This window comes from Thalassophryne amazonica, chromosome 4, assembly GCF_902500255.1.
Source record: "Thalassophryne amazonica chromosome 4, fThaAma1.1, whole genome shotgun sequence".
NCBI classification, from domain to species: domain Eukaryota; kingdom Metazoa; phylum Chordata; class Actinopteri; order Batrachoidiformes; family Batrachoididae; genus Thalassophryne; species Thalassophryne amazonica.
This window is the reverse complement of record NC_047106.1, coordinates 81,799,354-81,825,331: the sequence shown is the minus strand read 5'-3', so window position 1 is coordinate 81,825,331 and position 25,978 is coordinate 81,799,354. Positions and strand designations below refer to the sequence as shown.

General features: G+C 42.5%; 1 protein-coding gene across 1 annotated transcript in view; it reads right to left on the bottom strand.

Moving 5' to 3' along the window:
* grk7b (G protein-coupled receptor kinase 7b) overlaps window positions 1-25,584 on the bottom strand; it is a 50,295-nt gene extending 24,711 nt beyond the window's left edge. The window contains exons 1-2 of the mRNA XM_034168934.1: window positions 24,991-25,584; window positions 14,672-15,109 (exon numbers count right to left, since the gene is read on the bottom strand). Of these exons, the coding sequence (XP_034024825.1) occupies window positions 14,672-15,109; window positions 24,991-25,584 (1,032 nt within the window). The remainder of the gene's footprint in view (window positions 1-14,671; window positions 15,110-24,990) is intronic.
* Window positions 25,585-25,978: the final 394 nt, after the last annotated feature.

The window sequence follows — 25,978 nt, the reverse complement described above, 5'->3', positions numbered from 1 at the left end:
CTTTATTAGCTGTTGGGGGTCACAAATATAATTCGTTTGAGCATCTGACTCTCCGTTATGCCCATGATGCTAAGTACTGTCAGGGTCATAAAACTGGAGCTCACTATGTTATTTTGTCACTGTTTATAGGCCCCCTGGCCCATATTCTGACTTCTTAGATGAATTTGGTGCGTTCATCTCTAGTTTGTCAACTAGTGCAGATAACATTTTGATTATTGGTGACTTTAACATTCATATAAATAAGCCCTCTGATCCCCTTAGCAAATCATTTATGCAAATTGTGGATGCTTTAGGATTCCAGCAATGCATTCAGGACCCGACACACATTAGTGGAAATACCCTGGATCTGGTTCTTGCACGTGGGTTTGCTGTCACAAATATTGACATTTTGCCTATCGCATCTAAAGTCTCTGACCTTCACAGTTATCAGGTTTACATTACAGCTGCCACGTTTAGTGGAACAACAACCTTGTCTACAAACTGCAGCGTCGTATTAAACCCTCAACTAGACTGACTTGAGGCCAGACTACCTATATTTTAGCTTTGAATCTGGAGAATGCTAAATCAGTGGCACGCCTTCATGGATAGTCCTAAATTTAACGCTTAAAACTACACTTGATAATATTGCGCCTCCTCTTTAAGGGCACGCCCTCCTAAGGCATAGTCACCTTGGTTCAATGATTATTTGCGTGACCTCAGGCAGAAGGTTAGAGGTTGGAACGGAAATGGCGTTATTCCAAATTAGAGGTGTTCCGCCTTGTGTGGCGGGATGCTATTTTAGATTATAAGCATGCACTACTGGCCACGAAGCGGACCTATACTCTGATTTGATGTAATTTGGTGGCATTATAAGCTAATTAAATTAAAACTCTCACATGCAAAGTGAAATCCATACATCAACACCAGCTACAAACACCACCACATTCTCTGGGCCTGAGCTCATTTGAAACGGACAAATGCAAAGTGTAAAAGTGTGCTGTGGTCTGATGAGTTCAACATTTCAAATTGTTTTTGGAAATCATGGATGTCGTGTCCTCTGGACAAAAGAGGGAAATGACCATCCAGATTGTTACCAGCACAAAGTTCTAAAGCCAAGATCTGTGATGATATGGGGGTGTATTAGTGCCCATGGCATGAACAACTTACACATCTGTGATGGCACCATCAATGCTGAAAGATACATCTAGGGTTTGGAGCAAAACGTGCTGCCATCCAAACAATGTCTTTTTCAGGGACGTTCCTGCTTATTTCAGCAAGACAATGCCAAGCCACATTCTCCATGTGTTATAACACCTTGGCTTCGTAGTAAAAGAGTGTGAGCACTAGACTGGCCTGCCTGCAGTCCAGACCTGTCGCACATTGCAAATGCTCCTCGGCTGCCCCTGCCGCTCCGGGGTCCTCATCCTACACCTTCCATGGTTCGGGGACCTCCGGGTGGGGTGGCCGATCCATCTGCGACTCCCTGGCCCCCTGTCCCCCCTGTTAGTGTTGCTCCTCCCTGGCCTCCGGTGTTCCTCCGGGACTGCCCGACCTTCCCCCCCGTCCCGTGGTTTCCCCCTGGCACTTCTGCCGGATCTGGGGTTGGGTTGGGGGCCCGGTGGGGCCTGTGTGGGTGGCCTCCTCCCCTTGCCTCTCCTCTCCCTCCGCTTGCTGCTTGTGGTTGGGCCTCAACGTGTCACACCCTTTTAATGCACTTCACCAGGTTAGCACCCGCACACACATCATAGTGGGTTGTAAATAGCACATTGTAGGGTTCACATGATTACAGTAGGGTGTTGGGGATGGTTTGCAGGGCAGTCTGTTTAGCAGCTGTGCACTGCAGCCTTCCACGGCGATCTCCATCCGCCACCCCTGCCTTGCAATTTAATGCACACACCTTCTTTCTACACGTTAAGTAAACACATTCACCAATTTAGAGTCGGGGGTCACTAGCAGTGGTGGGTTTGCAGGGCTGGCTGTGGCAACAGCGGTGTGCAATGGCCACCCATGGCAGTCTGCACCTGCCGTCTCTTGCCCTGCTTTTAATGCAACACTTTATCTCTGCACACTTAAGGGGTCGTACACAGCAAGGGAGATTAAATTGTAACAACTATGGTGGGGTTGGTACGTAGGGTGAGTGTGGCACATGGGGTTGGCCCCAGTGGCTGTGGTCATCTGGGGCTCTGGGTAGGGAGTCTACCGGCGGTTCTCCGTGGTCCCCTGGCTCTGCTCTGGGCCTGTGGGTCCCGGGGTCCTTCGGCCCGTTGTGGGGGTGGATGGTGGCGGTGGGCGCAGGTGTTTGGCACTGGGGGCGGGCAGCTGCTGGGGGGATGGGGGGGTCGTGGTCTCCACGGGATGGGTCTTGCTCGGGCTGTCTCCTGGTCATGGGCTTTGGTGGCTAGGGTGGGATCCGGGGTGGGGGGGGCTCGGGGAGCATTGCTGGCTGCGCAGGGGGGCCTGGCTGTCGGGGAGCCTTGTGCTCTTCCTGGCCCCGGGGTCGGGCCTCGCCTCTTGTCTGGGGGCTGGGCCCCGCCCTCGTGTGGCTCGGTGGTCCCTACCTTGTGCTTTGGATTCGGTTGCAGTGGCTCCTTAGCTCCCCGTCCTTGCCGCCGCTCGCATTCCCGCCCTCAGGGGCAGTGGCCCAGGTGGCGTGGTTCCGGGGCTCCCCCTATTGGTGGGCCATTGCCGGCGCCCTGTGTGCTTCCCTCGGCTATGGGGCGGCTCCCTGCGACCCTGTGGGGGGGGAGTTGTCAGGGGTGTGTTCCGCGTTCCGCCGCGACGCGCGGAATTCCTCCGCACATCTGTCTCAATGTGCCGAAAAAATGCTGATGTCCACGTCTTCCTCAATTCCTGTGCTAGTCAGACGACGTCCCGGATAAAACACAGCGTCCAGTGTGGAAATGAACAGCACATTCCACTGTTATAGGAGTTTTTGTCATGGAAAGAGGAGCGGAGGAATTCTGCGCGTCGCGGTGGTGCCGCATGGCGCAAAGCAATGCCGTGATGAAGCCTCACAGGACATGTTCTGGCATGCCCAGGCTCATCCACAATTTCTCGGATAGTCACACGACTGAAAAACCACCGAAAGCCGTCTGAAAGCCATGTCAAAGCCGTCCTGTGAGACCAACACGGAGGTGGTTTTGTGCCGCGCCATGAACGGCCCCGTGGCGCATCCCTCCACTTCTCTTTCCATGAAAAAAACTCCTGTAACAGTGGAATGTGCCGAAAAAGTACTGATGTCCACCTCCCCTGCCATTTTTGTGTAAGTCAGATGACGTCCCGGATCAACAAAGCCTTCACCTTGGAAATGATCTGGTTGATTCAGCCTGTCGATCGGTGTGCAGCGCACTCTCAGCAGCTGTGGGCGGTCTTTAAACCGGCTGAAGCACTCCTAAATCTGTGTAATCCCCATAAAATCGTCCCTGAAAGCCATCTGAATTTTCCGAATGGCGTCCACCTGGAGGTCTCTCACAGTTTCTGGAAAAAAAATTGATGCAGCAAAGCTCCAAATCATTCAGACATTTATTCGCAATAAATGTCTGAACGATTTGGAATGATGATATGATATGATATATCTGAATGATAAAAAGGTCGGATACGTTTCTAACAGACCTCGTATATTTACACGTAAGAGCCTTCTGAATGTAGTAAAGTAAATCTGCAAGCCCACATCTGTCATTCAACGGAGAAATCTTAGTTTAAAAATGACAAATTTACAGCTAAAATGTAGCCCTCCGCAAAACTGTCAGCACATCCTGGACGCTGCCAAGACATCAGAGAGAAGACCCTATCCCAGCATGCATTACGCGCGCCAACTGTAATTTGTGGATTTACGTCAGTTTGCATCTCTTACAAAAGTACCTTTTTATTGTCTTATACAGAAAGATCTACTTTTTTTAAACTTCATATTGTCTTGCGGTATGTTTGGTGAGTATACATTTCTTTTATTGTTGCTTGAAAATTATTTTTGGGGACTTTTTCATACGCCCATTTGATTGAGTGGTGTCGCATTGAAAATCTACTGTCTTTAGCCTCCGGTGTTACCATCGCGGGGTACAGATGCGGGACCCGCAAAGAATTCAAGTCATTAAAAAGATATAAACCTCTCTCAGCGGCCACGGAGCTCTGCGGCTCCGATTACCGAGACCGTGCAGCGCTGCGGATTTTGCCGCAAGAAGTCTGTCCTTGCGGGCAACAGGTGTCACCGGCTGCTCTGCATCAAAACAGCGAGCTTAGTCTCTGGACTTGCTGCCAAGTTGGCCGCACCTCCATTCAGTAGACAGGGAGGTGGTGCCGGCTGCACAGCAGACACGGGGGCGGTGTGAGTGGCCCGCTGTGGCGTTTACCGAGCCCTCAGACTCGGTAAGCGCATCGGAGGCAGTGGACAGCAAGGCATCGGAGAAGAACGTCGCCCGCTGTCGATGTCGCCGCTAATCTGAGCATGCAGAGCTGTATCTCGCATTCATTGCAGCTTACTTTTGGATGTTGAAACCAGGATGTGTATAACAGTAACATTACTAACAGATAAAATCAATTTCAATGCGGGATCGGACTGAAGGCGCAAGCGCTCCGTCTTCTCCCCGACGTCATGGAAATGACCCGGATGTACAAACTGTTTTCGTAGAGGGCTAAATTTTAGCTGCAAATTTGTCATTTTTAAATGAAGATTTCTCCGCTGAATTACAAATTTGGGCTTACAGATTTACTTTACTGCATTCATAAGGGTCTTATAAATACATATCAGCTATTTCTTTCTGAGATCTGACCACATTTATTCAGTGCAGGTCTACTTTAAATATTTGTTCTATGTCACATAAGAAGAAAGGTATGCGCATTTGAAGGTTGGAAGATCTTGGTAATTTACGTCTGTGTGCTTAAGGAAAAAACAGCAGAAAGCCTGTGACTGGTGTTCTCATTCTTTACATTTCAAAATGATGGTACTCTGTCAAACCTAATTATTATCTCATTTAAATGTGTGATTTGCAAAGATCCACCATATAAACACTGTTTTCTGACAGTAGTTTCAAGCTAAAAAAAAAACGTCTATTTCGCCATGTCCGCCGTCTTGCCGGCTTGAAGCCAGTTTTGCAGATCATAAAAATATGCATGTGAAGGCTTCGATAACCAACAAACTTCCAACGTGGTCTCACTGCAAGTCGTGATTCAGCAGCACAAAATATACATGAATCTACTCGTTTGTGATATTGTGATGAACAGCGCCTCATTTTCGTCACGAAGCACGAATTCATTCTAATTCATTCCGTGATGGCTGCGCAAAAATAAAAGTGAAGCGGGGGGGGGGGGGGTACTTCCGGTATGGCCGCGAGCTAGACGGTCACGCTCGATCCTGCTCTCTACAACAATTCTGACTAATCCTCGCTACAACAATGAAAACTGCTCTAAAATTGTGAAATTTATATAGCTAAATGTGCCTGGCCCCGGAAAAGGTGGGAAAGAAAAACTCAAAACTACGCAGTCTAAACTGACAGATTATGGTCCGTAGGGAGTAGAGCCGACCGCTAGCCAAGAAACTAATGCTACTAGCACAGACACTAACACTGAAGCAACTACCAGCACAGGTGAAGACGCCAATGTGGAGGTACACGCCGTCAAGACACCTGCACCCAGCAAAGATAATTTGCACTCTGCTAAAGATGAAATTCTGGGAGAGTTGCATAACTTGAGGGCAGAGTTTATTGGAAAGTTTGACTCCGTATTGAAAGTATTGGAGGACACAAAAAAGGAGGTGTCGGAGTGCACAGAGTGGCTGTCACAAGCAGAGATGCGCCTTTCCACAGTAGAGGACAAACAAGTTGATTTAAAAGTTTTGGTCGAAAACTTACAGCAGAGAAACAAACACCTTGAAGATAAAGTAGTCGACATGGAAATGAGGTCACGTTTGAATAATGTCAGGCTGGTGGGTCTCCCTGAAAACACTGAAGGCGCGGATATGTGTGGATTTTTAGAGAGCTGGCTGCCTGACGCTCTGGATCTGAGTCCAATGCGTCATCCATTGGATCTGGAAAGGCCACATCGGGCCAAAAAGGGACACTGACGCTCCGCCGAGAACGGTAATCATGCGTTTTCTCAGCTACAAACAAAAAGAAATGGTGTTCAGGGCCGCAAAAACAAAGAAGGATGTCCTGTACAAGAACCATCGCGTGAGACTGTTTACTGACATCGCTACAGAGGTGCACAAGCAGCGCAAACAGTTTGACGAGGTGCGTAACCAGTTGCGCCAGCTTGGAGTGAGACATGGCATTCTCTCCCCATCAACGCTGGTGCTGACATACAAGCAGACCGTCTACAAGTTTAACTCTCCAGCGGAGGCCAAGAATTTTGTTATGAAGATCCAGACGGACACTGAAAAAACAAACTGACTGGGGTGTAAAGGTACTGTTAAACATTGCTGTTAATTTGGGAAAGGTTTGTATTTCTTATCACCACCACTATTATTAGAAAATTTTATAGTAAACAACAACAACTGACAATCATACGTATACATCTTTACTGTAACTCTCAGTTATTTGTTCATTTACTTATATATATATATATGTTTTTTTCTCTCAAACTAGAGTAAATATTGTTTATTAAAAAAGAAAGATAAATAAGTAAATAACAATAAATAATAATAACTTTAATAATAATAAGATAAAAAAATAAAAAAAAAATAAAAAAAAAAATAAAAAAGGGGATCTATCTGAAACCAGTAGCAGGCAGGCGTATAAATGTTACACTACTGATAGTAGTTCAGATCATAGGATCTGTGATGATAGCGGTTGGAAAAAGAACATTTCATGGGGTTACCCAGCTAGCTGGAGAAGGGGTATATGTATGTGTGTTGTTTGTGGTTTTTGGTTTGCGTTCCAATGTTCGAATATTTGTTCCCTCCCAGACACGTTTATATTCTGTAACTGAAAGGTATTTTATTTGTTTAGATGACACAAAAACTTGAAATTAAATATACTTCATGGAACTGCAGGGGTTTACAAACAATGAAAAAGATCAAGCAAGTCATGAACAAAATAAAGGATTTGGGCTCAAAAATAGTATTTTTGCAGGAGACACACACTCCTGAGAGTGAAAATATCAGGATAAGCAGAAGGTGGCAGGGCGCGATGTATGCTTCTTCATTTAAAACAAGAGCTCGAGGAGTCATTACACTAATACATAAATCAGTACCTTTTCAAGTCATGAACATAATAAAAGATAAATTCGGAAGATACCTAATCATCCAAGGATGTATTTTAAAAGAGTCCCTTAACCTAATCAATGTATATGGACCAAATAATGATGATGATAGGTTTTTCACAAGTCTGTTCCTAACTATCTCCTCTCTCTCAGGAAAGAGCATTATTGATGGAGATTGGAACTGTGTTTTGAGCCCAGCTATAGATCGTTCAACTGGAATTGACCAAACTCATCACAAATGCAGAGAAATCATCCAGACCTTTATGAAGGAGTTACAGATGATAGACATTTGGCAACATTTTAATCCCACTGAAGTTACATACTCCTGTTATTCCAAAACATTTAATTCTTACTCGCGCATAGATTATTTTCTGGTTTCGGCAGACTTGTTGTCCAACATAATAGACCGTACATATGATGGAATTACTATTTCAGATCATGCCTCGTGCAGTTTAAAACATGTTTATAATTCAATAATAGACCCTCCTAGATGGTGCTTACATCAAAAATGGCTCAAAGACGAATAATTGTTTGCTTGTATAGGAAATAAAATAGATGAATATTTTAGTTTAAATACTACACAAACAACAGCCTGTATCAAATGGGACGCCTTTAAGGCCTGTATAAGGGGCTATATAATTTCATACACTACTTCAAAATCTAAAGAACAACGTAAGAAAAGACAGCAGCTTGACGAAGAAATATAGAACTTAGAGAGGCAGGTCTTCAAAAATAGGAAGCCATCAGTGGAAAGAATGTTGATGTTATTGAGAGCACAATATAATAAGAGTCAGCAGATTGGGCAGCTTCTAATATATTACGATTAAACCAATCTTTTTATGAACAGGGAGAAAAACCTGGTAGGATTCTAGCATGGCAAGTAAAGCAACTGGAAGTACAAAAAAACATCAATTCAATAATAAACTCAAAGGGGGAAACGCTAGTAGACCCAATTGAAATAAACACAGAATTCAAAAATTATTATGAAAAACTATACGAATCTCAGTGCACTGTAGACATTGACACACACAATGCATTCTTGGATAAGATAACCATACCTACTATAACTGATTTTATTAAGCAACAATTGGATGCAAAAATTAGTGAACAAGAAATAATTAAAACTATTGACAAAATGAGCACAAATAAAAAACCTGGACCTGATGGGTTTCCATCAGATTTTTATAAAGTGTATAAAGCAAAGCTGGCAAAACCAATATCTGAAATGTTCCAAGAAGCTTTTACAAAAGGAGAACTTCCAAACTCAATGACCAAGGCTTTAATTATTCTACTACCAAAACCTGGAAAACCTAGCAACAAATGTGAAAATATGACGCCAATAAGCCTGCTTAATTCAGACTTAAAGATACTTTGTGAACTGCTAGCAGTGCGGTTACAGGAAATTCTTCCATCAATTATTCACAGGGATCAAAATGGTTTTATTTCAGGCCAGCAAGGTCTGCACAATGTAAGAAGGCTTCTCAATATTATTCAGAGATCTCAGAACACTAAAGATACCACCCTTCTCTCCCTGGATGCTGAAAAAGCATTTGACAGGGTAGAGTGGGCGTATCTGTTTAACGTGTTAACTCGTTTTGAATTAGAACCAGTATTTCGAAAATGGGTACAGCTATTACTTACACCCAACTGCTGAGATTTTAACAAACAAAAATGTGTCCAAAACTATTTTCACTAAATGTGGAAGTCGCCAAGGCTGCCCATTATCGCCGTTGCTATTCACTTTAGCAATGGAACCCTTCGCCATAGCTATACAATCACATTCTCATATAACAGGAATTTCAATATTTCAATTAGGTAGAACATAGGCTCTCATTATATGCAGATGATGTAATTTTATTTTTCTAATCTAAAGTCATCTATCTCTGCTTTGCTGAATCTAATTAATGAGTTTGGCTATATTTCAGGTTATTTGGTCAACAAATGAAAATCTTAAATTTTATTACTACATAAAAAAGAAAGGGAGAACCCGCCAGCTGTGGTCTCACAATTCAAATCAGTCCCAAAGTTTACTTACTTAGGAATACAAATTCTTCCAAATTTAGACTATTGTTCAGTTTAACTTCCTCTTTGTCTTTCGGCTGTTCCCGTTAGGGGTCGCCACAGCAGATCAATCGTTTCCATCTCACCCTGTCCTCTGTATCTTCCTCTGTCACACCAACCACCTGCATGTCCTCTCTCAGCACATCCATGAACCTCCTCTTTGGTCTCCCTCTTCTCCTCTTGCCTGGTGGCTCCATCCTCAGCATCCTTCTCCCTATATACCCTGGGTCCCTCCTCTGCACATGTCCAAACCATCTCAATCTCACCTCTCTGACTTTGTCTCCAAACCGTCCCACCTGAGCTGTCCCTCTGATATGTTCATTCTTAATCTTGTCCATTCTTGTCACTCCCAAAGAGAATCTCAACATCTTCAGCTTTGCCACCTCCAGCTCTGCCTCCTGTTTTTTTGTTAGTGCCACTGTCTCTAAGCCATACAACATAGCTGGTCTCACTACTGTTTTGTAAACTTTCCCCTTCACTCTTGCTGATATTCTTCGGTCACAAATCACTCCTGCCACCTTTCTCCACCCACTCCACCCTGCCTGCACTCTCTTCTTCACCTCTCTACCACACTCTCCATTACTTTGAACAGTTGACCCCAAATATTTAAACTCATCTACTTTCACCACTTCTACTCCTTGTAACTGCACTATTCCACTGGGCTCCCTCTCATTCACACACATGTACTCAGTCTTGCTTCTACTGACTTTCATTCCCCTTCTCTCCAAAGCATATCTCCACTTCTCCAGACTAGACTCAACTTGCTCTCTACTCTCACTACAGATCACAATGTCATCTGCAAACATCATAGTCCATGGGGACTCCTGTCTGATCTCATCTGTCAACCTGTCCATCACCACTGCAAACAAGAAAGGACTCAGAGCTGATCATTGGTGTAACCCCACCTCCACCTTGAATGAGTCTGTCATTCCGACTGCGCATCTCACCGCTGTCACACTATTCTTGTACATGTCCTGCACTACCCTAACATACTTCTCTGCCACTCCAGACTTCCTCATACAATGCGACAACTCTTCTCTTGGCACCCTATCATAAGCTTTTTCTAAGTCCACAAACACACAATGTAACTCTTTCTGTCCTTCTCTGTACTTTTCCAACAGTATTCTCAGAGCAAACATTGCATCTGTAGTGCTCTTTCTCGGCATGAAACCATATTGCTGCTCACAGATCTTCACCTGTTTTCTAAGCCTAGCTTCTACTACTCTTTCCCATAACTTCATGCTGTGGCTGATCAGCTTTATGCCTCTGTAGTTACTGCAGCTCTGCACATCACCCTTGTTCTTGAAAATAGGAACCAGCACACTTCGTCTCCACTCCTCAGGCATCCTCTCACTTTCCAAGATTTTATTAAACAATCTGGTTAGAAACTCTACTGCCATCTCTCCTAGACATTTCCATGCCTCCATTGGAATGTCATCTGGACCGCCTTTCCACTCTTCATCCTCTTCATAGCAGCCCTCACTTCTTCCTTGCTAATCTCTTTTACTTCCTGATTTACTCTCACCACATCATCCAGCCTTTTCTCTTGCTCATTTTCTTTATTCATCAACTCTTCAAAATATTCCCTCCACCTTCTCAGCACACACTCCTCACTTGTCAGCACATTACCATGTGCATCTTTTACCACCCTAACCTGCTGCACATCCTTTCCAGCTCTGTCCCTTTGTCTGGCCAATCGGTACAAGTCCTTTTCTCCTTCCTTACTATTCAACTTCTTGTACAGCTCGCAATATGCCTTTTCCTTTACTTTTGCCACTTCTTCTCGCCTTACGTCACATCTCCTTGTACTCCTGTCTGCTTTCTTCATCTCTCCGACTATCCCAAAACTTTTTCGCCAACCTCTTTCTCCTTATGCTTTCCTGGACCTCTTCATTCCACCACCAAGTCTCCTTGTCTTCCTTCCACTGTCCAGATGTCATACCCAGTACTGCCCTAGCTGTCTCCCTCACCACATCTGCAGTACTTTTCCAGTTGTCCAAAATTGCTTCCCCTCCAACTAGTGCTTCTCTCACCTGCTCGCTAAATTTCACACAACAGTCTTCCTCCTTCAGCTTCCACCATCTGATCCTTTGTTGAGCTCTCACTCTCTTCTTCTTCTTTACCTCTAAAGTCATCCTACAAACAACCATCTTTGCTGTCTAGTGACACTCTCTCCTGCTACCACCTTACAGTCTGTGATTTCTTTTAGCTTGCATCTCCTATAAAGAATGTAGTCCACCTGTGTGCACCTTCCTCCACTCTTATATGTTACCCTGTGCTCCTCCCTTTTCTTAAAGTAGGTATTCACCACAGCCATTTCCATCCTTTTTGCAAAATCAACTACCATCTGTCCTTCCCCATTCCTATCCTTGATACCATATCTACCCATTACTTCCTCATCACCTTCTGTTCCCTTCACCAACATGCCCATTGAAGTCTGCTCCTATCACCACTCTTTCATGCTTGGGCACACTCTCCACCACCTCATCTAACACACTCCAGAAATCTTCTTTCTCCTTCATCTCACAACCTACCTGTGGGGCATATGCACTGATGATATTCATCATCACCCCTTCAATTTCCAACTTCACACTCATCACCCTGTCAGACACTCGCTTAACCTCCAACACACTTTTAACATACTCTTCCTTTAAAATGACCCCAACACCATTTCTCTTCCTGTCCTCACCATGGAAAACAACTTGTACCCACCGCCGATGCTCCTGCTCTTACTTCCCTTCCACTTGGTCTCTTGCACACACAATATGTCTACCTTTCTCCTCTCCATCATATCAGCCAGCTCTCTCTCTTTACCAGTCATACTACCAACATTCAAAGTCCCCACTCTCATTTCCATCCTTCTAGTTTTCTTCTTCTCCCGCTGTTCGTGGCAACGTTTTCCTCCTCTTCTTCGTCGTCAACTATGAGTCATTAACAAATGAAATTACTGATAGTTTTAATACATGGATACATCTCCCAATGTCTCTTATAGGCCGAATCAATACTTTTAAAATGATGATACTTCCAAAATTATTATATGTTTTTCAGAATATTCCCTTGCCTCCTCCTGTTAATTGGTTTAAAATGTTTAAAAAACTGCTTCTTGATTTTTTATGGACCAAAAAACAGGCTCGAATAAGACTGTCCCTACTCCATTTACCTTATAATAAAGGAGGCCTGATGTGTCCAAATATAGAGTGGTACTATTGGGCTGCCCAACTTAGATCCATAAGGTATTATTTTATTACAAAAGACGCCTCCCAGTGGACGGAAATGGAAAGTAATTTCTTAGCACCTTCATTGCCTTTATACCTTTTCTCGGATACAAAAGTTAACTTGGTTAAAAAAACTAAAAACCCAATAGTATGTAACATGATTAAGGTGTGGTACAATGTAAAAAGGTATATCAATGAACCTGTTACCTTATTACAACTGACTCCAATCTGGGGAAATCAAGATTTTAGACCTGGGAGAGTTGACACAGTGTTCAAGCTGTGGGCTCTGAACGGACAGAAGAAAACTGGAGATTTGTACATGGCGGACTCTGACTACATGATGTCATTCAACTTGCTTAGACACAAATATAACATAGACAATAAATATTTTTTTAAATACCTTCAGTTAAGAAGCTATGTAAGAACAAAACTAAATAACACATCAAAATCACCCATCTCTGAGTTGGAGGAGGTGATCAGTGGAAATGACCTTAAAAGGGGAACAATCTCAGAATTTTATAAATTATTGATATCACATTCCTCTGACAACTCTGTTGCGAAATTTGAGGCATGGAAGAAAGATCTGAATTCAACTTTATCAATAGAGGAATGGGAATTTGTTTGAATAAAGCCTATAAGCAAACTATTCATTCGCAGTTAAGATTACTACAATACAAGTGGCTCATGCGTGTTTATGTCACTCCTGCAAAATTAAATAAATATAATCCAAATATCCCAGATACTTGTTCTAAATGTGGAGAAGAAAAGGGAACATCATTCCACTGTATTTGGGAATGTAGGGAAATCAAGACATTCTGGGTTGCAATAAAACAAATCGTTAAAGATATTATATTGAAAGAATTTCCTCTGGAACCCTCCTTTATAATTTTAGGTATACCCCCTCAAAAAATCAAGATTCACAACAAGTGAGCTACTTTTAATTAATATTTGTATACTACAAGCAAAAAAATTGATTGCATTACACTGGAAAAACATGAAGCCACCAAGTGTTGGACAATGGATTAAACTGATGCTGTCTACACTCCCATTGAAGCGGATTACATATCTACTGAAAGGACAAAAGGAGAAGTTTGAAAGTATCTGGGGACCTTTCATGCAATTTGCAGAAAGCACGAACTTAATAGAAGAACAAGAAGAGGACAACACATAAAAAACAGCAATAATTTGCTTGTTGATTCAAAAAGGAAACCCTGTAATTTTGTCTCAGTGTATAATGTGTATCTATTTGTCATCATTGTCATCATTTTCATTATTATTATAATTATTATAATTATTTTATTTTCATAAGATGTGTCTGGGAGGTTGATCTGTTATATTTGTTATATTGTAATTGAAAATAGAAAATGGAAAATAAACATAATGTTGGGAAAACGTGAAGTGGGGGGGTCGGGGTGGTTATGGTTAGGGTGGGGGTGGTTTGTAGGGTTAATAATAGTGAGTTAAAAAAAACCCTGTCACGAAAATTTGACTTATTTCGTTACGGAAGCACGAAAAAAAAAAAACCTGCGACTGGGCTGAAACTTCACAGAAAGGTACATAATCACATGAATTAAATGTTCTATATTATTTGAAAACTGATCTTACCTTTTAACAGCAAACGTTTTTGACGCAATTTTTCAATTCAATTTTTCATGGAATTTCCTAACTTCTGCTCATCACAGGAATACTGTTTGAAAATGAGGTTGAAGGGGGGATTTCATCTACGTCATCAAATCGGGAGATTCCTGATTGTCAAAAAATAAATGCATTCCTCGAAGCGCGAACTCAGCACTACTGCCTGGAAAGTCTCGCAATCCAGGTGCAGCTGATACAGCCACAGCAGCGGACGCCATATTTAGGTCATACGCGCATATCTACTTATGGGAGTGCACTGTGCAGCACAGTGTAGAAAATTTACATGTTGAATCCCAGTAAAAGTTTTTTTTAACCTAAATCCTGTTCTATTAAAACAATACATAAAGAGACATATATAATAAATGGCAATAGTTTCACCGCCCCAAAACATTCCTGCTACTTTTGTGGCATAAGCAACAAGCACTTGGCTTTGTTTATATTACATCACCTCATTCAAATCCTACCCAACATAGCAGTCTGACCTACCCTTTATCAGCTGTTTCAGCGAATAATAATGTCTGCTGATATCTTTTTAAAAATCTCTATGGCAACAACACAGTAATTTAAAATCAGAATGTCTCCACACTAACCTTCTGGCCAACTGTTTTTCCCTTCGGCAGCTCCACAGCCAGTCCAAAGTCAGACAGCCGACACTGGCCTTTGCTGTCTAGAAGCACATTTTTAGGCTTCATGTCACGGTACACTATGTCCATGGAGTGTAGATGGAGGATCCCAGCAGTGATCTGGGCAGCGTAATGAATGACACGTTCCATACGGATACCTCTATGCCCAAGCTCATAGATATGGAATGAGAGGTCTCCTCCATTCATGAGGTCCATCACCAGGCACAGGTGAGTCTTGGTGTCATAGGCATAAGCCAAGTTTACAATGAAAACACTGTTGACCTTCTCCAGTATCTGCTTTTCCAGAAGGGCAAACCTTTCTCCACCTTTTTTCTTCAAGTGTCTCTTATCTAGTTTCTTGCAGGCATACATCTGACCCGTGGTTTTCACCTGCAAAGCACATACCTGCAAGACAGAAGAACATTCACCTATTCATTTTTTTTTACACCTGCTTACTCCAATCAAGGTTCACAGAGGGGCTAAAGCCAATCCCAGCAGTCATAGGGTGAGATACGGGGTACACCCTGGACAGGACATCAGCCTATCACAGGGCCAGAAGAACACTGAGTGACAATTACTGTTTTGTTTATTTTCTTGTCCATATTTTATGTTCACATGGCATAAGGAAGGTAAGATGACTAGATGTAAAATTTTATTACAGAGATTAGAGCATGCCATAGGTATTAAAGGCACTGCGCTGCGGTGGTTTGAATCATATTTATCTAATAGATTACAATTTGTTCATGTAAATGGGGAATCTTCTTCACAGACTAAGGTTAATTATGGAGTTCCACAAGGTTCTGTGCTAGGACCAATTTTATTCACTTTATACATGCTTCCCTTAGGCAGTATTATTAGACGCTATTGCTTAAATTTTCATTGTTACGCAGATGATACCCAGCTTTATCTATCCATGAAGCCAGAGGACACACACCAATTAGCTAAACTGCAGGATTGTCTTACAGACATAAGGACATGGATGACCTCTAATTTCCTGCTTTTAAACTCAGATAAAACTGAAGTTATTGTACTTGGCCCCACAAATCTTAGAAACATGGTGTCTAACCACATCCTTACTCTGGATGGCATTACCCTGACCTCTAGTAATACTGTGAGAAATCTTGGAGTCATTTTTGATCAGGATATGTCATTCAAAGCGCATATTAAACAAATATTGCATTTACGCAATATCTCTAAAATTAGAAAGGTCTTGTCTCAGAGTGATGCTGAAAAACTAATTCATGCATTTATTTCCTCTAGGCTGGACTATTGTAATTCATTATTATCAGGTTGTCCTAAAAGTTCCCTGAAAAGCCTTCAGTTAATTCAAAATGCTGCAGCTAGAGTACTGACGGGGACTAGAAGGAGAGAGCATATCTCACCCATATTGGCCTCTCTTCATTGGCTTCCTGTTAATTCTAGAATAGAATTAAAAATTCTTCTTCTTACTTATAAGGTTTTGAATAATCAGGTCCCATCTTATCTTAGGGACCTCATAGTACCATATCACCCCAATAGAGCGCTTCGCTCTCAGACTGCAGGCTTACTTGTAGTTCCTAGGGTTTGTAAGAGTAGAATGGGAGGCAGAGCCTTCAGCTTTCAGGCTCCTCTCCTGTGGAACCAGCTCCCAATTCGGATCAGGGAGACAAACACCCTCTCTACTTTTAAGATTAGGCTTAAAACTTTCCTTTTTGCTAAAGCTTATAGTTAGGGCTGGATCAGGTGACCCTGAACCATCCCTTAGTTATGCTGCTATAGACTTAGACTGCTGGGGGGTTCCCATGATGCACTGAGTGTTTCTTTCTCTTTTTGCTCTGTATGCACCACTCTGCATTTAATCATTAGTGATTGATCTCTGCTCCCCTCCACAGCATGTCTTTTTCCTGGTTCTCTCCCTCAGCCCCAACCAGTCCCAGCAGAAGACTGCCCCTCCCTGAGCCCGGTTCTGCTGGAGGCTTCTTCCTGTTAAAAGGGAGTTTTTCCTTCCCACTGTCGCCAAGTGCTTGCTCACAGGGGGTCGTTTTGACCATTGGGGTTTTTACCTAATTATTGTATGGCCTTGCCTTACAATATAAAGCGCCTTGGGGCAACTGTTTGTTGTGATTTGGCGCTATATAAATAAAATTGATTGATTGATTGACTGATGTAGCTGGTTACTGAAGGGAGGCAAGGATAAAATGTACTATATGTATGCATGGACGTAAGCTGCTTGAGATGAACACCAACCCTCACCTCATCCTTTGGGTTCTCTCCTTCCTCTTAAGGAGGGAACAGAGGGTCAGGGTAAATGGTCATCTCAGCTCGATCAGGACAATATCTACAGGTTCACCCCAGGGCTCAGTCATTTCTCCACTTCTCTTCACTCTGTACACTAATGACTGCAGGAGTACTACCCCCGGAATAACATATATCAAATATTCTGATGACACTATTATCATGGACTCCACTAACACAGATGGACTTCTACAGGCTGAACTGGACATTTTTTAACTGTGGTGCAGAGACAATTGTTTGGATTTAAATGTATCCAAGACCAAGGAAATGGTTGTCCTTTTCCATCATGGACACTCCACCACTCCCACACTTACAGTTAACAATGAAGCAATAGAAAAGGTCCACTCATACAAATACTTAGGTACAATAATTGATAACAAACTTACATTTCAACTCAAAACAGAAAAAAATCTTCTCGAAATGTCAACAACGCCTTTTGTTTCTCCATAAACTTCGCAAATTACAGGTTCACCATTCAATTCTTGCAGTTTTTTATAAATGCTTCATAGAATCCATCCTCACGTTCAATATCACAGCCTGGTTTGGTTCACTCAGTCTCACCCATCGTAATACTTTCAACAAAGTCATCAATATCAGCAGCAAAATCATTGGACAGCAGCAGGACTCACTCACCTCCATCTATAACCACAGAATCGTGAGGAAAGCCATGCAGATCTCCACAGACCTCACTCACACTCTGCATCAACATTACACCTTCTTACCATCAGGTCGCAGGTTCAGGTCCCTGCCTCTTAGGACTAAGAGGGCCACCTCCAGTTTCCTGCCCACCTCGATTCGCCTGCTGAACAGCAGCTAATGTGACTAGTTCTTTAAGCAGGCTGTGCTTGGCTTTTACTGGCTTTTGTAATTATATTTATTAAGTGTTGATGAAGTGTTGATTTTTATGGAATTTTATCATGTATGAAATGTGTGTTTCTGCTCGTGCTGGCGCTTTGTCTGCAAATGAAGTTCCTAATGGATAAATAAAGTTATTTTGATTTGATTTTGATTGATGGTGAAGGAAGGTAAGCAGTAACATGATGGCCATGTAGCATGTTCTCCCAACCATGATTTAGTTTGCAGGTGCCACATTGATGAGGGCCCATATTGATAAGCCCATAATGACTCACATCGGGGTGAATGTCAGGCATTATTTGTAAAGTGCTTTGAGCATCTGATGCAGATGGAAAAGTGCAATATAAATGCAGTCCATTTACCATTTTACCCATATTGATGAGGGCCCAGTAACTGTATCAGGTGAAGTGGTGAATACATCATATGTAGCTCGCTGACAGATTGGAAATTCCAGTAGATATGAGTGGTGGCCTTGTGAGCAAGGACTCTGGTATTTGAATCCCACTGAGAGTCGCAATCATATAGTTGTATGTAAAAGTTTGGGCACCCCTGATAATATTCATGATTTTCTTTTAGAAATCATTGGTTGTCTGGATCAGAGATTTCAGTTAAATATATCATATAGCAGACAAACACACTGATATTTGAGAAGTGAAATGAAGTTTCTAGCATTTACAGAAAGTGTGCAATAATTATTTAAACAAAGTTGGGCAGTTGCATAAATTTGGGTACCCTTGTCATTTTATTGGTTTGAATACATTTAGTACTAGTTATTGGAACACAAAATTGGTTTGGTAAGCTCACTGACCCTTGACCTCCTTACACAGGTAAATCCAATCATGAGCAAGGGTATTTAAGGTGGCCTTTTGCAAATGTTTCCCCTCTTTGCATCTCTTCTAATGAGTGGCAAAATGGGAGCCTCTAAACAACTCTCAAATGACCTGAAAACAAAGATTGTTCAACATCATGGTTTAGGGGAAGGGTAGAAAAAGCTATCTCAGAGATTTCAGCTGTCAGTTTCCACTGTGAGGAACATAGTGACGAAATGGAAGACCGCAGGCACAGTACTAGTTAAGGCCCGAAGTGGCAGGCCAAGAAAAATCTCAGATAAGCTGAAGCGAAGGATGGTGAGAACAGTCATAGTCAACCCACAGACCTGCTCCAAAGACCTACAACATGATCTTGCTGCAGATAGTGTCACTGTACATCGTTCAACTATACAGCGCACTTTGCACAAAGAGATGCTGTTTGATGCTGTAATGCAGAGGAAGCCTTTTCTGCATACACACTACAAACATAGTCACTTGAGGTATGCTAAAGCACATTTGGACAAGCTGGCTTCATTTTGGAATAAGGTGCTGTGGACTGAGGAAACTAAAATTTAGTTATTTGGACATAACAAGGGGCGGTATTCATGTCTGAAAAAGAACACAGCATTCCAAGAAAAACACTTGCTACCTACAGTAAAATTTAGAGGTGTTTCCATCATGCTGTGTGGCTGTGTGGCCAGTGCAGGTACTGGGAATCTTGTTAAAGTTGAGGGTCACATGGATTCCAGTCAATATCAGTAGATTCTTGAGAACAATGTTCATGAGTCAGTGACAAAGTTGAAGTTGCGCCAGGGCTGGCTCTTTCAACAAGACAACGACCCTAAACACTGCTCAAAATGTACTAAGGTATTCATGCAGAGGAAGAAGTACAATGTTCTGGAATGGCCATCTCAGTCCCCAGACCTGAATATTATTGAAAATCTGTGGTGTGATTTTAAGCAGGCTGTCCATGCTTGGAAACCAACAAACCTGAGATGTTTTGTAAAGAAGAATGGTCCAAAATACCTTCAACCAGAATCCAGACTCTCATTGGAAGCCATGGAAGTGTTTAGAGGGTGTTATTTCTGCATAAGTAGGATTTACTAAATATTGATGTATTTTTTTTCTGTTGGGATGCCCAAATTTATGCACCTGCCTAATTTTGTTTAAAGAATTATTGCACACTTTCTGTAAATCCTATAAACTTCATTTCACTTCTCAAATATCACTGTTTGTCTGCTATATGATATATTTAGCTGAAACTGCTGATCCAAACAACCAATAATTTATAAAAGAAAATCATGGAAATCATCTGGGGTGCCCAAACTTTTACATCCAACTGTATATTACTTGGTTACAAATGGATGGACCACAAGGAATGTTGCAGTCAAATCCCAAACCCTCAAGGCCAACGCTTTAACCCCTGAGGCCAAGGCCTAGGTTTTGATCCCTCAATAAAAAAAGATCAAGGCATAAAAAAGAAAATAAAACGGATCATACAAATATGGAGGTTCACACCACAAGGCAAATATACTGCATTTTAAAGTATATCCAGTGTGTGGAACTATAAGAACAGTGGTTGTTTACAGTAATAGTAGTATACAAAAATAGAACCATTTTACTGTATATTCCTTGAAAATGCCTTGAATTATTTTGATATGATCAAGGCTTTGAAGCCTGAAGGCCAAGGGATCCTCAGATAAAGTCATATTAGGCCAAAGGCATTCAAAATGTGTAGCAGTGGATTACATTACCCATAGGCTATGCATTGTGTTCTGGGTTTCACTGAGTAAATGAGTTGATGTGAGATTACTTCAGCATCCAGTCTCATCATTTACACATGAAGTCAGAAAGCGGCAAGACACAAATCTTTGCGGTACATTTTTCTCATGACTGTAGTAGCATGTGGACATGGCGATGGTGTGATTACCACAGGGAACAATGTGAAACTTTGCAAGCTCACGAAGGCGGGGAGACAGCCAGTGAAGCTTCGCGAGGCAGTTAGAGGGAATCAGCACACAAGCACAGCAATGAATAAACTCTCCAATAGAATGGAAAAAAATCCCAACATAAAATGATGAGAAAGACAGACGCCAGTGCAAATAAAGAGCCCAAACCATTCAACTTTTCAAGCCCATCTGACTGTGCGAGATGGATCTGAAGATTTGAAAGATTCCAAATTACATCCAGACTAAAAGACCAACCTGAAGAATATCACGTAAATGCACTCACTGTATGTAAGGGGAGAAGCTGATGATATTTAAAGTATCTTCCTGATGACAACAGCAGATAAAACGTAATATGCTACAGTTAAAACTGCAATGGAGCAACACTTATAGGCAAACACAATGTGATTTTTGAAAGAGTACAATTCAACATGAGATGCCAGCAAGATTGGGAGAGTTCAGAAAGCCTTCATTACTAAGTGCACAAATTAGCAGAACATTGTAGTTTTGGCTTGCTAAAAGATGAAGTTATAAGGGACAGAACTGTAGTCTGGATATAGGACAAAAAATTATCTGAAAAGCTGAAAATGGTCTCTGAATTGACCCTTGCAAAGGCAATACAAAAAGTGAGACAGAGTGAGAATGTTGACAATACTACACAGTGCAGTGGGAGTTGACTCCAAGACAAATGTGGACACCATTAAAACAATGAGAACAGGAAAAAAGTTACAATATACAGGTAAAAAGAGAAACAAAGACCAAAAGTTTGATGTGGAAAAGGACGAAAACATGCATGGAAAGATTGCCCGGCCAAAATGTGGAATGTCTAAAGTGTCACAAAAAAGGGCATTTTGCGGTGGCCTATTGCAACAATCAAGCAGTACACACAGTCACAAAAGTGCTGTCAGGCAGTGATTCTCTGGACTATGCATTCTTTTTTTTTTTTATGATTAGCACTTTATTTGTTTTTTGTCAATATAACATACAGAACATAGCGAGGCAGTGAAAGAACTGTACACCACTACGCAGAAACAAAAGAAAATTAAGTAGATAAATGAAAGTATTAAAATACTTAAATAGAATAGTAACAAAACATAAATAAAAAATAAAACAAATAAATACCCAGTGAGGATGAGAGCATTGCAATTAGCGGTGAGAGTGATGATAAAAAGTCGTGTCGAGTCCTTGCTTTAAGCTTTGGCCTAAAAGGTTCCCTTTTTGGGGGGGATTTTTACTTCAACTTTGAACGTGATTATATGGATTATGCATTCTTAAGTTAAGTGTCTACACAAACCACCAAGCCATGGATTGAAAAAGTTCCTCTAAATGGAGACGTCATCAATTTCAAGATAGACACTGGCGCAGATGTGACTTTGATACCAGAGAGCGTATTCAACCCAGATCAAGATGGTAAGCTAGACAAACCACTGAAAAGACTAGTTGGTCCAGGACAGAATTTGCTGGACATTAAAGGCTGCTTCCAGAGCAAACTGTGTGCAAAGGGCCGATCCAGAGATCAACATGTGTATGTTGTAGCTGGACTGACACAACCACTTCTGGGCCTGCCAGCTATACAGGCCATGGGGCTAGTACACAGAGCCAATGTGGTGACACACACAGATATAGACTTTAAGGCACTTTAGCCATCAGTGTTTCAAGGGCTAGGCAAGCTGAAAGAACCATACCACACAGAGCTGGAACAAGGGGCGATACCCTATGCACTGTACCTCCAATTCTCAGAGACAAGATGCATGAAGAGCTAGAGAGAATGGAATGTATGGGTGTCATATCAAATATGACTGAACCAATGGCAACCATCATCATGACCCACTGAAAGAGACAAATGAGTGGGTCTGGGAAGAACCACAGCAAGCTGCTTTTGAAAAGCTGAAAAGTGGACTGAGCTCACCAAAAGTACTTGCTCAGTACTCAAATACAGCAGAGACAAAAGTGGCCATGGATGCATCACCATACGGAATAGGTACTGTCTTCACATAGAAGCAAGCAGATAACTCCTGGCAACCCTCACTCATTCATCACTTATTTTCAACCTCTTATCCGGGATCAGGTCGCAGGGGCAACAGCTCCAGCAGGGGACCCCAGACTTCCCTTTCCTGGGCCACATTGACCACCTCTGACTGGTGGATCATGAGGCATTCCCAGGCCAGTGTGGAGATATAATCTGTCCATCTAGTACTGGGTCTTCCCTGGGGTCCGAGAGGCTGACTGCTATAGGCTAGTGACTAAACAATAGCTCTAACTAGAGCACAATAGGTGCTAATTAGAGCTATTGTTTAGTCACTAGCCTATAGCAGTCAGCCTCTCGGTAGGTGGGGTCTGGTTAGGTTAAAAAACTCCAGCTTTTGTTGGCTTCTGGTTCATTATTCTCTACAGGAGTCAAGACAGAAGTCAGACTACCAGAGCAAGAATTTTCGCTGAGGAAGCTTCTGTGATTTGAAGCGAAACATCCTCACGTCAAGCAACCCAGTACAGTCGAACATTCAAGCTTCTCTACTATGGAAACACCTGGACAACTGAGAGCCTACACAGAACAAGTGCAAAAAAGTAAGAGGAAAACAGTCTATATACAAAAGTTTGCAGGAGGGCATCATAACTGTTTGCCACAGTGCTCACTATCCGTGATGTGAAATTCCATCGAGTAGGAGCATTTCTGGGCAACCTTGAGCAGCCTGCAGACTCAAGAAAAGACATCCTCTTTGTGGATTTTGAGAAAAATGTGGCAAACCAAGAGAGTGATGCAAAAAATATTCTGCACTCAGATAAGCATTTAGCCCCCTGAGACAGAACCAGATTCAGTCTGTGTGCATAGCAATGCACAAACATTGCACTGGGGGCTATTGCTTTAACTTTGGCCTGCAAACCATTGAGAGCTGAAGCCATGACAGCAGCCACGGCTTCTTCGTAAGGAAGACTATCAAATGGCTTCGCCAAAATCCGATCCACAACATTCAAATTGTCTGCCATTATGTGCAGCTTGCTACCTAGCTAGCTCGCTAGCTGGAACTGGCGCGAGGCTAGTGTGAAGTTTGTCCGCCTGTGAGTGCTTTGTGACGGTGGAGGAGCTCAGCAGCACCCGCTGCTCGGTAGGGACAGAAACTGCGATAGAAGTCAGAAAGAGTGATAGAAGTCAGTCTCCAAACACAAGCAGCTACCAAAAAACCCCCACCAGAAATAGAAGCTCGATTTGTCGCTAGTCGTTTTTAACAAAGAAAATGCCGCTAAGAGGATTAGGAAAGTCTCCGGTTCAACTCAGAATAGAATGAAAATTAAAAAAATGCTCCCACGGATGTTTACACCAAAAGATCGCTGACTCGCTCATTTCGCTGTCAATCAAAAAGAGATTCAGCCTCAGACAGATCATCCAATCATCATGCAGAAGCTGAGCGTCCGGGCCAGCCGAGGCCAGCCCACTGCCCCATAGACCCCCAGACACGCTGAGCATCCGATGGGCGGGACAAAGCCCAGCATTTATCCAATGACTCGTCTCGTTTCGCTGCAGTCTTTGCTTCGCTATTGACTCTGTGGTCGCTCAGCGTCCACACTGTTTAAAGCACTGTGAAGCTGCGGGAATATGTAAATCAATACAATACATACCTTTTTTCCTCGTTTCTCCTCTTCTTCTTTATTTTTCTTTCGAAATTGGGCACCTGATGGCTTTGATCGTTTCCTATCCATGATTATGTCTTACTCCGTTTCGACCACCTCCTCGTCCAAACATTTAATGATTCCCCCCTCCCCCTGCACAAACTCTGCACTGTGCAACGTTGCTCACCTAACGCGAGAGGTGAGATGGGGGGGGGGGGCGCTCTGCCGTAACCACGAGCTCCCCCGTCAGGACAACCCCCCCCCGGTTTTTTTTTTTTTTTTTTTGGACAGGTTTTTTCCCCCCCGCACGCTCGAAAAGAATTGACAATGATTTGATAAAAGAAAATGTTTGAAATGAGTTTAATGTTCTGATTATAGAATACAGACTTGTTCTGAAAAATAAAATAAAATATGTTGCTTAGCTAAAATGAGGTGAAGTGATAGACTACATTACCCATAAGTCTATGCATTGGCGTATGTATTGTTTTTCGCTGAGTTGATTTAAGAATACTTTGGTGTCCAGTCTCATCATTATACAAATGTGGAACAAATGAGCCTTTAGATGCTTTAAGTCCAAGGCTAAGCACAAAGACACTACAGCACTGACTGTTCCATCAAGAGGTGGATGTGGCAATTCCCAACAACAGTGCATGCATATATGCATTTTTAAATTTTTCTGTTATTTCATTAATGACATCATCAGTTAGTTGATGTCAACTTGACCTTCACAAGTGCTTACTTATTGCTAGTATCACATGGTTTGTATTTATTATCATACTTTTATTCAAACACATACCTCACCAAAGCCACCTCTTCCCAATATCCTAAACTCATAAAAGTATTTGGCACTGATGTTCTGCTTCTCATACTCCTTCCACTGCAAGAACCTGTAAAAGAACGGGCTTTTCAGGTACTGTGAGAAAGGCTTTCCCCTCAGAAAGTCCCTTGTGTCATCTCTTAGCTTGTTCACCATCACCTCTTCAAAGTTCCCCTCAGATAAATCCTTGCACACTTCAGCTGCTTCTCTGGTAATGTAGGAAACAAAACTGGAGGCAGGCTGACAGAACTTTGCAACGATACTCCTTCTGACGCTTTCTCTGAGTTCGGCTTCAGCCAGGGTCCACTCACTCAGCAAATCCAGTAGCTCAGCAGCTGCTGCATACTGTGCATTGGCGGCTAGAAGAAACTGCCGGAAGAGCTTCCTTCCAACAGGCTGTAGCTCACACAGCCACTCATAGTTCTTCCCTACGATTGTACGCAGAGCTGATATCTTGCTTGGCTTGAGCAGTGCCAGGGCGAGCCTCTGTTTTCTCAGCTTGTTGCAACGATCATGTTCAACACTTAAGAAAGCCGTATTGACTATCAGGTTCTCAAGCCCCACGTCAGCCATCGTGATGTATGCTGTGGCACAGCTGGAGTACCCTGGCTACCCAAAATGCTAATTTACAGATCTGAACTCTCCATCACAACAGAGCACATCAAGCACTTCAATATCTTCTACCTCAAGTCACACCTCCAAGCATTAAAGGGACTTTGTATGTAGGTAAATGTCTTTATGCTAAGCTGGAGACAGTGCTAAGGGAACTTAAGAGGATTTAGCCTTGTCTATTTTAGGAGACGTAGGCTGGATCATGACATGAAACAGCAGATTCTGTCCACAAGTTTTTGCCAGTTACCTATTGCTTGATGTGAAGATTCTTGGAAAACAGTTGCTGGTGTTAAGTTGCACAGAGCTCACCTTCAGTGCATTTTACAGGGACAGAGGACTTCAGTGATTGAGAAGC